Source organism: Gigantopelta aegis, chromosome 3 (assembly GCF_016097555.1).
Source record: "Gigantopelta aegis isolate Gae_Host chromosome 3, Gae_host_genome, whole genome shotgun sequence".
In the NCBI taxonomy this organism is placed as follows: Eukaryota; Metazoa; Mollusca; class Gastropoda; order Neomphalida; family Peltospiridae; genus Gigantopelta; species Gigantopelta aegis.
In genome coordinates this window covers 57,437,769-57,455,106 of record NC_054701.1, presented here as the reverse complement: position 1 = coordinate 57,455,106, position 17,338 = coordinate 57,437,769, and the positions used below count along the sequence as shown (strand labels likewise).

At 36.9% G+C, this 17,338-nt stretch overlaps 2 protein-coding genes across 2 annotated transcripts; both read left to right on the top strand.

Annotated features, from left to right (window-relative positions):
• Positions 1-3,016: 3,016 nt before the first annotated feature.
• Positions 3,017-6,523, top strand: LOC121391121. The gene is given in 5 exon segments (XM_041522859.1): positions 3,017-3,551; positions 3,553-3,732; positions 4,350-4,517; positions 4,820-5,047; positions 5,447-6,523. Coding segments are annotated over 5 exon segments (1,365 nt in total). The 5' UTR covers positions 3,017-3,284; the 3' UTR covers positions 5,969-6,523.
• Positions 6,524-11,747: 5,224 nt separating this feature from the next.
• On the top strand, positions 11,748-15,557 carry LOC121391111. Its single transcript, XM_041522852.1, has 5 exons — positions 11,748-11,870; positions 12,299-12,763; positions 13,332-13,499; positions 13,819-14,046; positions 14,462-15,557. Exons 2-5 carry the CDS (start codon positions 12,317-12,319, stop codon positions 14,981-14,983), a joined length of 1,365 nt encoding a protein of 454 aa, XP_041378786.1. The 5' UTR covers positions 11,748-11,870; positions 12,299-12,316; the 3' UTR covers positions 14,984-15,557.
• Positions 15,558-17,338: the final 1,781 nt, after the last annotated feature.

The window sequence follows — 17,338 nt, the reverse complement described above, 5'->3', positions numbered from 1 at the left end:
ATATATATATATATATATATATATAGTTGAAGATTTATATATCAGTAACTTAAATCAGAAAGTGACAAACGGCTCCCCATAGCTTCGCGGTGATGTGTACATTTATAATCCCTCTCCCACGGGCGGGGGGGGGGGGGGGGGGGGGGGGGGGGGGCTGTTAATTGTGCTACAGGCCCGCGGATCCTTAAACGGTCTCCGACTTCCTGGGTTCGAACCCTACTGAAATCTCCAATTCAATTCTGATCAGACAACCCAGGGTGGTCTCATTTATCCAAGAATATTTACAATTAATAATAAAAAAAAAAATACTCTTAAAAGAATGTCATCATTTAAAATAGAGGGACGGGACAACACCTAGTGGTATAAGTGATTGTCTGATACGTCGTTGGTCTAGGGTCGATTTCTGTCGGTGGGCCCATTGGGCTATTTTTTTTATTCCAGCCAGTGAACCACGACTGGAATATCAAAGCCATGGCATGTGCTTACCCGTCTGAGGGGGGGGGGGGGGGGGGGGGGGGGTAGGCTTATGGTGAGGGGCGAAGCGCCCGAGTTGAGTCCGGGGGGGGGGGGGGGGGGGGGGGGGTGGGGGGGGGGGGGGGCCGGGGGGGGGGGGGGGGGGGGTGGGGGGGGGTTCGGGGGCATATTGAAAAAAAATGTCACCGGTAGGGGGGTGAGAGAGAGAGAGACTTAATAGCCCGAGTACTCTGCCTTTCGAGAGAGACCGGAGAGAGACAGACATACATACATACATACATCGACAGACATACAGCGACAGACAGACTAACAGAGCCAGGCAGACAGACAGCGACAGACAGACGGACAAACAGAGAGAAAAACAGAGACACACATGTATAATAGCCCGAGTACTCTGCCATTCGAGAGATGGACCGGAGACAGACAGACAGACAGACAGAAACAAAAAGACAGAGACACACATATTAGACGGACATTTGGACGGTTATGGTCTGTCTCACTCTGCCAGAGCGATTATGACCGTCCAAATGTCCGTCTAGTTCTTGAACGGCAGAGTAGGCTTACTCGAGATACACATGTACATGCACATACACACTCGTATTAAAACAGTTTCTACTAACATGGGAAATTATGAGGTACATTTTTGTGAAGTAAAAATGATATATAAAGTTGAACATATAATGTATAATATTTCAAAGCTATAAGGTTAAGAACTTTGGAGGAAATCGCCATTATGCAACCGTGAGATGGCATCTTTAAAACACATTTGGTGGAGGGGAAAAGAGGTCCTAATACACGATGTTAAAATACATAGACTTTATTATTATTAGGCTTGGGAAAAATACCAGCAACTGGCGGAGAGGGAGGAAAAGGCATTTACTATATGAAATCAAAGGAAGGAAATGTTTTATTTGACGACGGACTCAACACATTTTATTTACGGCGTCGGACATATGGTTAAGGACCACACAAATATTAAGGGAGAAAACCCGCTGACGCCACTTCGTGGGCTACTATTTTCGATTAACAGCAAGGGATCTTTTATATGAACCATCCCACAGACAGGATAACACATACCACGGCCTTTGATACACCAGTCGTCGTGCACTGGCTGGAGGGAGAAATAGCCCATTGGGCCCACCGATGGGGATCGATCCCAGACCGATCGCGCATCAAGCGAACGTTTTACCACTGGGCTACGTCCCGCCCCATATTAAATTAGTGGTGGTGGGGGGTGCGTGGGGGGTGGGGGTGGTTGCTGTGGCTACTATTTTCGATTAACAGCAAGGGACCTTTTATATGCACCATCCAGGTGGTGTGTGTGTGGGGGGGGGGGGGGTGCATAATATTTACTGTTGGTTATATAGCCACATACTTCTGAAGCCTATGAAACACTAGCAAAATACACAACAAAGCCCATTCGGAGATGGGGTTATTTCTGAGGCATTGTTCAGGAGGGCGAACGATCGCGGTCGCTCTCTCGCATTCCTGTTTGGTATGGGTGTTTTTTGTTGGGTTCGAGGTTTTTTTGAGGGGGTGTAAGGGGTGTGTGTGTGTTTATTTGTTGTTGTTGTTGTTTTTTGCACCTAACGTATCATAAATGTGATATGATAGAAGATGACAGTATCAGTGACGTTTGCGAGCACTCTGCCTCATGAACACGCCCCTTCATTCTTAGTATGAATCGTCTGTGACGGAAAGAGACGAAATATTCCGGTTGAAATATTACTCTGCGAAGTAATATATCTATTTATGTCATGGTTGAAATTTATTCATGTTTTCCCTCGTTTGATTGCTGGGTTTTGAGTTCAAACTTATTTTTTATATATATACAAAATGTGCAGTCATATCGCTATATAATTGTTAAAGGCAGTTCAAAGCAGTATTTTCATGATATTAAATGATGCGGCGTATAAAATACACCTGTAGAATATGAAGCCAAAGACATGATCATGTATTAAAATACCTCAATCGAATACGTTCTCTTATTAAAAGCATAAATGAACGCTAAACAGAACGGAACTGTACATGCTAGAACAAGTCGGATCATGTCTGTGACGTAGGCAGTCTGGCCCTATATAAAGCTAGCAACAGTTGTAAAATTCATAACACTGGTATCAGAACAAGTGTGACTACGAAGTAACAAAGAAGAAAATCAGAAGGCATTTAAATTATTTTAAATGTAAGTTGTTTTTTTGTGTTTTTTTTTAATACATTAATATATATATATATATATATATATATATATATATATATATATATATATATATATATATATATATATATATTCAAAAAAGAAGTCAGAAGCCTCCTTTAATTCTAATTCAAATTTTCGCCTGTTCATGCTTCATCAGGGAAATTTTAAAACTAAGCTAAAATAAGTCAAACATACTGCATAAAACATGAATGCCAGCAACACAGGATTTTCTATTCGTGTGTCTATATATATATATATATATATATATATATATATATATATATATATATATATATATATATATATATATATATATATAATACGATAACGTGTGTTTAATTCAAATGCAATTAAATAGTAGGCTATGATCCTCTTTTCTTTACTTTTCTTTTTCTTTTTTCTTTTTTTCTTTTTCTTTTTCTATTTGGCTATTAACGGTGTTTGTTTTGTTTTTGTTTTGTTCTGTTTTTGTTTTTTATTGTTTTCGATTTTTTATTTTCGCTTCTGTTAATGTGAAAAGAAAAGATATATTGATTAAGTTTGATAACTTTTACAAATCATTACATGAAGTGTGCATGTGTTATATGTTTTTCAGATCACAACATAGTTCTAAATGGCTCTGTTACCGCCAGGTGGATTGCCCGAAATTGTCTTCTCTTTCGACACAACTGGATCTATGAGCAGTTGTCTAGCTGAGGTCAGAGGTCGACTGAAAGACATGATCCAGCGTCTCCAAGCAGACATCCCCGCGATCAGAATCGCTGTGTTTGCGCATGGGGATTACTGCGACAAACACAATTATGTTACCAAGTTCGTGGACTTCACGGATGACGTGAAGAAACTGTGTGATTTCGTCAGTGATGTTTCCGCCACTGGCGGGGGGGGACTCGGACGAGTGTTACGAGCTGGTGCTGTACCAGGTTTATGACGAACTCTCCTGGACGCCAGGGTCTAACCGAGCCCTCGTCATGATCGGGGACGCGAACCCACATGAGCCAAACTACCCAGACAACAAATTGAAACTAGACTGGAGAGTTGAAACGGACAACCTCGCACACATGGTATGTAGACCTTAAACAATAGCATCATCTAATTAATAGTAGCACCCAACCAACCAGTAAAGTAATAGATAACAATAAAATCACCCCAGAGCTCGTCTCCGGCTGTTGTTGGTGTTGCTTTTTTTCTTCTTCTTCTTCTTCTTCTTCTTCTTCTTCTTCTTCTCTTCTCCTTCTCCTTCTTCTTCATCATCATCATCATCATCATCATCATTTTCTCTTCTTTTTCTTGTTCTTGTTCTTTTTCTTCCTATTCGTCGTCGTCGTCTTCCATTTGTTTTGTGTGTACCTTCGAAGATGTCTGTTTGTTAGCCGTTTCACAAGGAAGAGACACCAAAATATTGGTATCTTGACATTTGGTCTCATCAAAGTAATACGACGATTGCTGTGACCGAATAGTAGTAGGCCGACATGTAATAGTATTTATTATATAAAATACATTACCTGGTTTTGGTTCGCTGAGAAAGACTTTAATAATTCAAAGCTGTAATGTCTTTAATTGGCTGACAAAGAATTAAATAATCAAAAAGTGCAATTTCTCCAATATACCAATATTTATAAACTGTTACTTGTACAAAATAAAACAATATGTATTACAAATTTATGTCATACTGTTGCAGGGAGTAAAGATTTATGCTGTACAGTGCAACTCATATGGCACAGAAATGTTTTATAAGACAATGGCGGAAAAAACGTCAGGTCGTCACCTTAAGATGAACAGCTTTTCAAACATCTTTGATTTCTTGATGGCCATCTGCTACAGAGAACAAGGAGAGGACATGCTGCAGGTAAATATTTAAAGTTCTATCCACGGAGTCTTCAGATGACCTTCACGCGACATGGTGTTGTAATGCACATCAGTATTGTCTTTCTTAATTCCATTTTTCAGTTTTTGAGATAGGAAAATATTTTAGCATTAATTTACTACAAACTGCTAATCAGCATGTACTATGTATTATAATTGTAATCACACCAACAAAGAAATGGGAGACGATCTTAGAAGTCTTAATATGGATTTTAATTTTGTTTCACTCTCACAGTAATTCACACTGCTGTTTCGTATATTGAAATAAGAACTATTTTATTTCAGGTGTACGAGAAAGAAGTCCGACAGAGATGCGGTGACGGCAGTCTACATAAAGATCTGCATGGCTTGTTTTCTACTCTGCGAGATCCCACAACAATTGTCGCAACTGGTTCCCCACTGTGTAAAGCCAAACCAAAACCAACGTTAAAGAAAGTGGCAAAACCAGCTTCGTTAAAAAAGGGTTCTGTGAAAAGACCTGTACTGAAAGCCAAGACCAAGAGACGAGTCAAGGTAAAGAAGATTCGGCGTTAATTTAATTGGAGTTTTTAAAAATTAAATCTGTCATCTCAAATATAGTTTTAATATTTAAGCATTTAAAATAGATTATGGAGATAATAACTTAAAACTACAATAGCGATGGGTGGATGCTGGCAGCTACAGACAATATTAATTGATAAAATGTATTGATGCTGCTGCAGGTAGAAAGCCAGAAATATTTCATTTAAACTCAGATTTCTGATATGAGAAATAAAGTAAATCTGAAACACTAACATACTTTGGACTTGTAAATAGTTTAAAATATTTGTATTGTCCTATCAAATACATTTTATATGAATTGCACCGTTTTAAATTAGTGATATTCCAAGCAAAACGAAGACCGGTACTTATTAACTTGTTCTTATGTTTCAGAGTAAAATGTGTCCTGTTCGCCTGCTAAGAAGAGAGAATGTTCCAGAAAACAACTTCATGCTGAGGGATCTCCGCTGGTCGCCGTGGGTTAAGGTTGTTTGTCCCGACAAACCAGATGACACTTGGGAAAAGAAGAGAGGAGAAGGACGAGGGTATCGCAAAATGAGAATTTTCCCGGGGAAAACTACTCTGCCAGCTTTGTATGAGGTAGCTGTCCAAAGTCAGCGGAGATCAAGGCGCCATGTTGTCTTCAGCAGGTTTGCCAAACGGATCCCGGCAGACGTGGGATGGGAAAGTCGTCTGCTGGGAAGGAGTGACGTCAGACGCCAGGTGGACGAGGTTGTGAAGAGTGGTTGCAGTCTGTTCATCAGGAGCGTCACTCTGAGGAGGAAAACAACTGCACAGAATGCGCTTACGTCACTCAGACAGTATGACTATGCTTGGAGGAGAATCTCACGAAAACGTTCCAATCACAGAACAGTCGTTAAAGGCGACTTCAAAATTTCAGATGAGGCTTACTGAATAACTAATAAGAATGTTTAGAAACGTTGAACAATATATAATGTAATAAAATAATTTTAATTTGTTTTTGTGACATATGTAATTAGCGACTGTGACATATTCATATAATTCACGTTTCATCTAATTACATGCGCGTGCTGTTCTAGTAACTGTTACATATTTAGAAATAGAAATATTTCATTGTGTTGGTGATGACATTCTTTAAAGCAGAAGAACACCTTTAAACATGGAATACACGGCTATAGGAACGATATGTGAAGTGAGTGGAGTACATACTCAAGTGAGGGGCACGCGCACATTTTAAAATTATATACAGTGTATATAGTATGACAAACGAAATGTGTTGCACCTCAAGTTGGGGGCGTATCCTTCGCCCCATACCGTCTGGTTTCTACGGCCATGGAATATCCATGATATACCGATTCTGGAAGTTTGTCTTGTACATATGTACATATGTAAATATTTATGTATAATTATTGACACGTGACATATGTTGTTAAAATATGTTTATTATGTGACTGTTATCTGTTGTTGCAATAAATGTTCAGTGGTTTTCGTTTCTGTTGTTTTCATATAATATATCTGTCATCGTCAAACGATATATTGGATTTCAGTACAGGATTATGGTGATGATGAAGGCCATCTAGGTCCAAATCGAGTTGGAAATAAGAACATGAACACTGTGAAATCACTTTTGGTGGTGGTCTAATTTTCGTGTAATTCGTGGATTAATGTTTGTTTTCTTTAACGACACCACTAGAGGATATTGATTTATTAATCATCGGCTATTGAATGTCAAATATTTGGTAATTTTGACATATAGTCTTAGAGAGGAAACCCGCTATATTTTAGTCCATTAGTTGCAAGGGATCTTTTATATGCACCATTCCACAGACAGAATAACACATACCACGGCCTTTGATATACCAGTCGTGTTGCACTGGCTATAATAAGAAATAGCCCAACGAGCAATTCGTGGATTAATGCAGTCACATAAGACGAATTCATATTATCTTCTTTTTGATTTATGCATTTTAAATGTTTAATTCTTTGTCAGCGAACCAGAGATACGGTATATATATATATATATATATATATATATATATATATATATATATATATATATATGTGTGTGTGTGTGTGTGTGTGTGTGTGTGTGTGTGTGTGTGTGTTCAGGGTTTAGGCTGAAGCCCATAAAATATTACTCAACTAAATGTGGTTTTATGTGAACCGTAAACACTTAACTTCACGAAAATAAAGGATTTCACAGTATGTGATATCATCATCATCATCATCATCATCATCATCGAAATAATCATATTCAAATTACAGAAAAATTACTGTAAATAAAATGAACTATTTTATATCTATATATTTAGTCACTACTTACAGTGGCGGATCCATCCATTTAGGGAGGCCCCTAATGACATGAGGCGGAATGCCAAGGGAACTTTAGGGGAGGTTTGGAGGGGGATGAAAATTAATATATAATAAAATTATAATTGTCGCAAAATTTAGCGGGGTGGGCGGGCCCCTGGAGGCTCCCCACGCCCTAGATCCGCCTCTGACTTAGATAATATAAGTAATATTGTGCTGGGGTGTCGTTAAACATTCATTCATTCTTAGGTAGAAAGATATATCACATAATAGTGCATGTTAGTTCTGAAATGTAAAAAAAAACAAGAGTTATAGTGAGTGTTGGAAGTACATAATATATTTGTTTGAAACAGAAATATAGTTAGTCAGTTTTGTTTAACGACACCACTGGAGCACAATGAATAATTAATCATCGGCTATTGAATATCAAATATTTCTCAAGTCTGACTCGTAGTCATCAGAGGAAACCCGCTACATTTTTCCTAATGCAGCAAGGGATCTTTTATATGCACTTTCCCACAGACAGGAAAGCACATACCACGGCCTTTGTCCAGTTGTGGTGTACTGGCTGGAACGAGAGAAGAAAAAAAAGCAGTCAGCTGAATGGATCCACCGAGGTGGTTCAGTTCTGCGACGCAAGCACCTCAAGCGAGTACTCAACCGACTGAGCTAAATACCGCCCCCAGAAATATATATATTTTTAAATGGATACCACGGCAAATACTTTTCTCAGACGCACCTTCTATGAAAAATCCTTTCGTCCAGTCCTGGGGCCACAATTCACAAAACATCGCATCATTTTACGTTTATGGAATCTGTTTGAGGCAGAACAAGACGTAATTACGGGGTTGGGTGGGGGGCTAAGAAAAAAGGGGCACATTTGGCTCATTACAGGGCATTTTAATAAAAATTTTAATATTTGCAGTTAATATGAATGTGGTTGTGCACAGTATATATCACAGTGTACGAACGGAAGTACGAGCTGCGATTATCTGTAGCGCTAGCTGCACTAATAAACATTGTTATATGAGCTTTGAAGTCCGTTGGAGCATTTGTTAACATTTCACATTTTTAAATCGGGAAAATACTTGCTGTCAATTCTTATAATTAATGTTAGCAGCATAATTTAACAAAATATATATTTTAATAATTTAGTTGAGCATTGTGTGCGATTTTTGTTCATTGATGTGCGGAGTAATAAATAAAATGCTACACTCGTTCCCGTGTGAGACCGTTTATATTACAACTTGTGTGTGTTTGATCGTGCTGTGCGATTAAAAAGACACTCGTTGTAATATAAACGGTCTCGCACGGGTACTCTCTTAGTAGGCCTACTCTCTATATGCTGAATATTTTTCTTCTATTATATGCTGATGATACAGTTATATTTTCTGAAAATCCAGACGACCTACAACACATGTTAAATGTCTTAAATAATAACACAAAAAACATGGAATCTCACTGTGAATGTTGATAAAACAAAAATAGTGGTTTTTAGGAAAAGAAAGCAGTTAAACCCGAACTAACAGTGGTATTATAATGGTTCACCTGTAGAAATTGTCGACACATTTTGTTATCTTGGACTTCAGTTCTCCTACAATGGTAAATTTACGGACTCTCAAAAGTCACTTGCCGATCAGTCCAGGAAAGCAGCCTTCATGTTAACTAGGGAAATGAATGACGTAATGCTAAACATTGAAACTAAACTTTCACTATTTGATATTTGTGTGCAGCCTATTATGAACTATTCTAGTGATGTTTGGGGCATCTGTATTTCACCAGATATAGAGCAAGTTTATATACAGTTCCTAAAGAGACTGCTTTGTGTGCGAAAATCTTCTCTACTGCTATGATTTATTATGAACTTGGACGTTTCCCTCAACTGATTATAAGGAATATTAGTATTATTAAATATTGGGTGTTGTTATTGAAAACCGATAATTGTATACTCCAAGCTTGTTACAAGGAACTTATTGATCTACTACGGAGTAAACCCAATTGTAAAATGAACTGGTTGTACCATGTGAACAAATTACTATGTGAAAATGTTTTTTTTTATGTATGGGAAGCTCAGTATGTCACAAATGAAAATGCTTTCCTATATCAATTTAAACAACGTCTTCAAGACAACTTTATACAAAACACTGTTGCTGTACTTAATAATTCATCAAACTGTATACTATACAAACATATCATGGATATCTTTCAGCTTCAGCCATATTTAAAGAAACCTATTTTAGCCAAATATAGATGTATTCTAACCAAATATCGAACACACTCTCACTCTTTAAATGTTGAAACCGGAAGATATTCTGGCCCGGACAGAAATGATCGCATATGTTCATTATCTAATATAAGAGAGCTAGAGGATGAATTCCACTTCATACTCGTTTGTTCATTGTTTATTGAATTGCGTGTGAAATACATTAAAAAATATTATTACATTAACCCTTCAGTTTTCAAACTTATCCAATTATTACGCAACCCTAGCGTCAAAGTTGTTGACAACATCTGTAAATTTCTTAATGCTGCTACAGCTAAGCGTAGAACTTTACTGTAACTATACTCTACTGTGTCCCCCACTAGAATCAATCGTCCTATACATATATCTCTACAGGTATGTACAAAAAGTATTTACTATTATGTCTTATAATTATAGTACTGTATTGTAGTTACCGTTATTGTTATAATATTTATCATCTTGCCAAAATCTTGTTTCTCTTTCTGATTCAAATGTGTATTATTTTGTTCTTATGTGCCGTAAGGCATACGGAAAATAAATGAATTGAATATCCTACAATATCCTGAATATTGCCATTATGTTACAGTGAAAATGACGTCACGCTTTGAAGAGACTTATAGCTCCAACAGCCTAAACAACCATTTAAAATCATTCGGCATTGGTTCGGACGAGAAAACCTCCATCGACTTCATATCTCACACGACATGCCGCCTTAAACGATCGCTCTACCCACTATCTGAGTACTGCCATTATGTGAGGTCTCATTACACAGATGTCATCTGCCATTGAAATCCATGTTAAATTGATTAACTTCAAATGAAGGTTGCCAATAGAACGGGATCTCGTTGGCACTAACATCACACACCATTGCGAGCAGACATTATATAAGCATTTATCTTCACTCCAAAATTGAGAAGAATTCCGTTCTATACTTGATAAAATTAGTCATATCCCAATTACATTACTATTTAAAGGTGACTGTAGTTTCTTTCACGGCCTGGGTCAAATAAATGTATGCTATTAAAGGGGCATTCCTGAGTTTGCTGCACGTTTTAAAATGTTACAGACTAATAAAGACTTTTTAACGATTGTAATTACATATCAAATATATTTTTCTGCATAAAATATTAGTGGCTGTATATTAAACGTGTTTCTGATCGTTCTAATATTTGTACTAGGTCAAATTTCATTTTATTTCCAATTTTTTTTTTTTTTCGTACGTACGAAATTATTTAAAACAAAATCCAGTTTGGGCTTTTTACAAATATTAAGACGACCAGAAACACATTGAATATACAGACACTGATATTCTAAACAAGAAAATATATTTAATATGCAAGTTTAATCGTAGAAGTATTTTATTATTCGGAAACATCTTACAATGCAGCAAACTCAGGAATGTCCCTTTAACGAAACCAAAGCGTGATTTTAAAAAGCAGCAAAAATTACACCAGGATAGCTTAAGATGGGTGAATATTCCACATTTGTCTGGGGGAGGACTCTATTGACCCCGTCACGATTTTCCCGTCTTGTTGGTATACGCACTCCACACGAATTCTGTCTGATTCAAAGTTGACCTCACCACTTGGTTACACGATGGTTACGGGTCTGATTATACTACAGTGACAACTGATGCCATGCGATTGTTTGACGCTTGGAAACAATGTTTGGCGCCACACTATAAAGCATGATCTAAGAAGTGCCGGGAACTAGTTAGTATACTGCCTGTGCGTGTGTTGATACGCTGATTTCATCACTTTTATTAGAAAATCTTAACATTGTCGACAATGGGAATTGATTTGGGCCAACAGAATCTTAAATTTGTTCTTGACGGAAATAGGCGAACTATTCCGATTGATATATTACTCCGCGAAGTACACTATCTGTGCATTGGTTCAAATTCATTTAGCTTTTGTTTGTTAGTTTGTTTGTTTTTGTTCTTATAAATGGTGCAGCCGTACCGCTATATAAATATTAAGGATAGTTTATGACAGCATATGCGTAATATCAAATAACACGACACATAAAAGAGAACTAGAATGGCAGGCAGTGATATTTGGTTAGCTCAATCGAATACGTCCTCTAATGTAACTATGAATGAAAGACTGAACGCAAACTATTCGTGTTAGAACAAGTCGGAACATGTCTGTGACGTAGGCTGTCTGGCCCTATATAAAGCCAGCTAACGTTGTAAATTCAGAAACATTGATCCTAGCACAAGTGAAAGGCATAAACAAATAAGATAAAAACAAAACGTCTGCCAGCCTCTAAGTTATTTTAAATGTAAGTTAATATAAATATACATACACGTATACATACACGTATACATATACACATACATACACATATACATACACATACACATACATATACATATGTACATATAGAGATACATATACATAGCTACAGAGGGAGGTACATGTACAGATACAGAAATACAAACATACAGATAGATACACACACACATACACACACACACACACACGCACACACACACACACACACACACACCTGGTTAATTTCCTAAATTTAGGCCTAAATACAATTAAATTGTAGGTTTTACTCATTCCACAAGTCAATAACACTATCTTCTTTTTCTTTTATTAATTTTTTCATTTCACTTTTAATACTTTTTTAAAAATAATATTATTGTTTTAAATTTTATGCAAAGTTATGCATGTAGAATATATTCTTTTATATATTTTTTTCAGATCACAACATAGTTCCAAATGGCTCTGTTACCCCCAGGCGGATTACCCGAAATTGTCTTCTCTTTCGACACGACTGGATCTATGAGCAGTTGTCTAGCTGAGGTCAGAGGTCGACTGAAAGATATGATTCAGCGTCTCCAAGCAGATATCCCCGCGATCAGAATCGCTGTGTTTGCGCATGGGGATTACTGCGACAAAGACAATTATGTTACCAAGTTCATGGACTTCACGGATGACGTGAAGAAACTGTGTGATTTCGTCAGTGATGTTTCCGCCACTGGCGGGGGGGACTCGGACGAGTGTTACGAGCTGGTGCTATACCAGGTTCGTGACGAACTCTCCTGGACGCCAGGGTCTAATCGAGCCCTCGTCATGATCGGGGATTCGAACCCACACGAGCCAAACTACCCAGACAACAAACTGAAACTAGACTGGAGAGTTGAAACGGACAACCTCGCAAACATGGTATGTAGACCTTAAACAATAACATCATCTAATTAATAGTAGCACCCATTCAACTTTTAAAGTGATGGATAACAATAAAATCATTCCAAAGCTCTTCTCCAGCTGTTGTTGATGTTGCTTCTTCTTCTTTTCTTCTTCTTCATCATCATCATCAACATATTTTTCTCTTCTTTTTCTTCTTCTTGTTCTTTTTCTTCCTATTCGTCGTCGTCGTCTTCCATTTGTTATGTATGTACCTTAGAAGATGTCTGTTTGTTAGCCGTTTCACAAGAAAGAGACACCAAAATATTGGTATCTTGACATTTGGTCTCATCAAAGTAATACGACGATTGCTGTGACCGAATAGTAGTAGGCCGACATGTAATTGTATTTATTATATAAAATACATTACCTGTTTTTGGTTCGCTGACAAAGACTTTAACAATTCAAAGCTGTAATGTCTTTAATTGGCTGACAAAAAATTAAATAATCAAAAAGTACAATTTCTCCAATATACCAATATTTATAAACTGTTCCTTGTACAAAATAAAACAATATGTATTAACAATTTATGTCATACCTGTTGCAGGGAATAAAGATTTATGCTGTACAGTGCAAATCATATGGCGCAGAAACGTTTTATAAGACAATGGCAGAAAAAACGTCAGGTCGTCACCTTAAGATGGACAGCTTTTCAAACATCTTTGATTTCTTGATGGCCATCTGTTACAGAGAACAAGGAGAGGACATGCTGCAGGTAAATATTTAAAGTTCTATCCATGGAGTCTTAGATGACCTTCACGCGACATCGTGTTGTAATGCACATCAGTATTGTCTTTCTTAATTCCATTTTTCAGTTTTTGAGAAAGAAAAATATTTTAGCATTAATTTACTACAAACTGCTAATCAGCATGTACTATGTATTATAATTGTAATCACACCAACAAAGAAATGGGAGAGAACATCCCCAAAATAGACGATTTTAGAAGTCTTAATATGGATTTTTATTTTGTTTCACTCTCACAGTAATTCACACTGCTGTTTCGTATATTGAAATAAGAACTATTTTATTTCAGGTGTACGAGAAAGAAGTCCGACAGAGATGCGGTGACGGCAGTCTACATAAAGATCTGCACGGCTTGTTTTCTACTCTGCGAGATCCCACAACAATTGTCGCAACTGGTTCCCCACTGTGTAAAGCCAAACCAAAACCAACGCTAAAGAAAGTGGCAAAACCAGCTTCGTTAAAAAAGGGTTCTGTGAAAAGACCTGTACTGAAAGCCAAGACCAAGAGACGAGTCAAGGTAAAGAAGATTCGATGTTAATTTAATTGGAGTTTTTTTAAATTAAATCTGTCATCTCAAATATAGTTTTAATATTTAAGCATTTAAAATAGATTATGGAGATAATAACTTAAAACTACAATAGCGATGGGTGGATGCTGGCAGCTACAGACAATATTAACTGATAAAATGTATTAATGCTGCTGCAGGTAGAAAGCCAGAAATATTTCATTTAAACTCAGATTTAATTATCCACTATTTTCTGATATGAGAAATAAAGTAAATCTGAAACACTAACATACTTTGGACTTGTAAATAGTTTGAAATATTTTTATTGTCCTATCAAATACATTTTATATGAATTGCACCGTTTTAAATTAGTGATATTCCAAGCAAAACGAAGACTACTACTTATTAACTTGTTCTTATGTTTCAGAGTAAAATGTGTCCTGTTCGCCTGCTGAGAAGAGAGAATGTTCCAGAAAACAACTTCATGCTGAGGGATCTCCGCTGGTCGCCGTGGGTTAAGGTTGTTTGTCCCGACAAACCAGACGACACTTGGGAAAAGAAGAGAGGAGAAAGACGAGGGTATCGCAAAATCAGAATTTTCCCGGGGAAAACTACTCTGCCAGCTTTGTACGAGGTAGCTGTCCAAAGTCAGAGGAGATCAAGGCGCCATGTTGTCTTCAGCAGGTTTGCCAAACGGATCCCGGCAGACGTGGGTTGGGAAAGTCGTCTGCTGGGAAGGAGTGACGTCAGACGCCAGGTGGACGAGGTTGTGAAGAGTGGTTGCAGTCTGTTCATCAGGAGAGTCACTCTGAGGAGTAAAACAACTGCACAGAATGCGCTTACGTCACTCAGACTGTATGACTATGCTTGGAGGAGAATCTCACGAAAACGTTCCAATCATAGATCAGTCGTTAAAGGTGACTTCAAAATTTCAGATGAGGCTTACTGAATAACTGACAAGAATGTTTAGAAACGTTGAACAATATAGCATGTGATAAAAAAATATATAAATTTGTTATTGTGACATATGTAATTAGCGACTGTGACATATTCATATATTTCATTTCTAATCTAATTGCATGCATGTGTTGTTCAAGTAACTATTGCGTATTTAGGAATACATGTATAAATATTTCATTGTGTTGGTGATGATATTCTTTAAAGCAGAACCTTTGAACATTGAATACACGGCTATAGGAACGATATGTGAAGTGAGTGGAACACATACTCAAGTGAGGGGCACACGCACATTTTAAAATTATATAGTACTGTGTATATAGTAGGAAAAACGAAAACGTTTGGGCCTCAAATGGGGGGATATGCTTCGCCCCATCCCGTCCGGTTTCTACGCCCAATACATATCCATGATATACTGATTCTGGAAGTTTGTCTTGTAAATATATGTCCATATGTAAATATTACATCATAAGTTGTATAATTATTGACACGCTGACATAATATTTATGTTGTTAAAGTATGTTCATTATTTTACTGTTATCTGTTGCAATAAATTTTCATTGGTTTTCGTTTCTGTTGTTTTCATAGATATATAACTCATCGTCAAACGATATTTTGAAATATGTTAACCAGTCTTGGCTTTCAGTACATGATTATGGTGGTGGTGGTGATGATGATGGAGGTGAACGCCATCTAGAGCCACTGATTAAACCGAGTTGGAAATAATGAATGAATGAATGAATGAATGAATGTTTAACGACACCCCAGCACGAAAAATACATCGGCTATTGGGTGTCAAACTATGGTTAATGCAAAACTAAGAGTTGGAAATAAGAACATGAACACTGTGAAATCATTTTTGGTGGAGGATCTAAGTTTCGTGGATTAATGTTTGTTTTGTTTAACGACACCACCAGAGCATATTAATGTATTAATCATCGGCTATTGGATGTCACATATTTGGTAATTTTGACATATGTATAGTCTTAGAGAAGAAACCCGCTATATTTTGTCCATTAGTAGCAAGGGATCTTCTATATGCATCATTCCATGATAATACAGAATAACGCATGCCACGGCCTTTGCTATACCAGTCGTGGTGCACTGGCTATAATGAGAAATAGCCCAGAGAGTAATTCGTGGATTAGTGCAGTCAACTAATTTATGCATGGGTACACAATACGAATTTATGATATTATCTTTTCGATTCATGAAAGTACAAAGCGAAATGTATTTTTAAATGAACCACAAAAACTTACGTCCACGAAAATTAAAGATTTCCATGAAAATAAAGGACTTCACAGTATGTGATATCATCATCATCATCGTCGTCATCATCGTCGTCATCAAAATAAACATAATCAAATTACAGAAAAATTACTAAACAAAATCAATTATTTTATTCCTTAGACTTAGTCACTACTTAGGTAATTTAGGTAATATTGTTCTGGGGTGTTGTTAAACATTCATTCATTCTTAGGTAGAACGATATATTACATAGTAGTGTATGTTAGTACTGAAATGAAATAAAAAAAACTTATAGTGAGTGTTAAAAGTGCATAATATACTTGTTTGCAACAGAAATATAGATTTTAAAAATGAACACCACGGCAAATACTTTTTACAGTCTATGTAAAATTCTTTCGTCCAGTCCTGGGGCCAAAATTAAAAAAACATCGTAACCTTTTACGTTTACAGGTATTTGGTGTCTGTCTCAGGCAGAAAAATTAATAATTACGGAATAAGAATAAAGGTATAGACAAAAGAAAATCATTTACATACATTTCAAACTCGGTGTAATTATAACGATTGTTTGTTCACCGTGGATTTCTTGGCCTAGTTTTGCACATAAACGTAAATTTACGATTGAAAACTATTGTTATAATTACAAAGAGTACAAATAATACAGCTGGAAATTGACATAAATCACTTTATTTTTCCCTTAACGTGACTCATCTTCCATACTTACGTAATTGTATGCGTGAAATACATGTTAACAAATAGTTGTAAACGTACATCTTCTAACCATAAACGGGGTGGGATGTAGCTTGTGGTAAAACACTCGCCTGATGCGCGGTTAGCCTGGGATCGATCCCCGTCGGTGCTATTGTGCTGGTTTCTGCCAGTGCACATCGACTGATATATCACAAACCGTGATATGTGCTATGCTATTTGTGGGATGGTGAGTACAAAAGATCCATTACTACTAATGGAAACATGTAGCGGATTTTCTCTGATACTGTTACTCAAAATTACCAAAGGTTTGACATCCATAAGTCAATGATTAATACATCAATCTTCTCTAGTGGTGTCGTTAAACAAAACAAACTTTCACTTTTAACTTTCT

What these genes read in the sequence shown, in the direction of transcription:
- LOC121391111 (XM_041522852.1), top strand. Translation starts at nt 12,317, where the DNA reads ATGGCTCTGTTACCCCCAGGCGGATTACCCGAAATTGTCTTCTCTTTC. An exon ending in AAGGAGAGGACATGCTGCAG is followed by an intron (nt 13,500 to 13,818) that starts GTAAATATTTAA and finishes ATTTTATTTCAG; the next exon opens with GTGTACGAGAAAGAAGTCCG. An exon ending in AGACCAAGAGACGAGTCAAG is followed by an intron (nt 14,047 to 14,461) that starts GTAAAGAAGATT and finishes CTTATGTTTCAG; the next exon opens with AGTAAAATGTGTCCTGTTCG.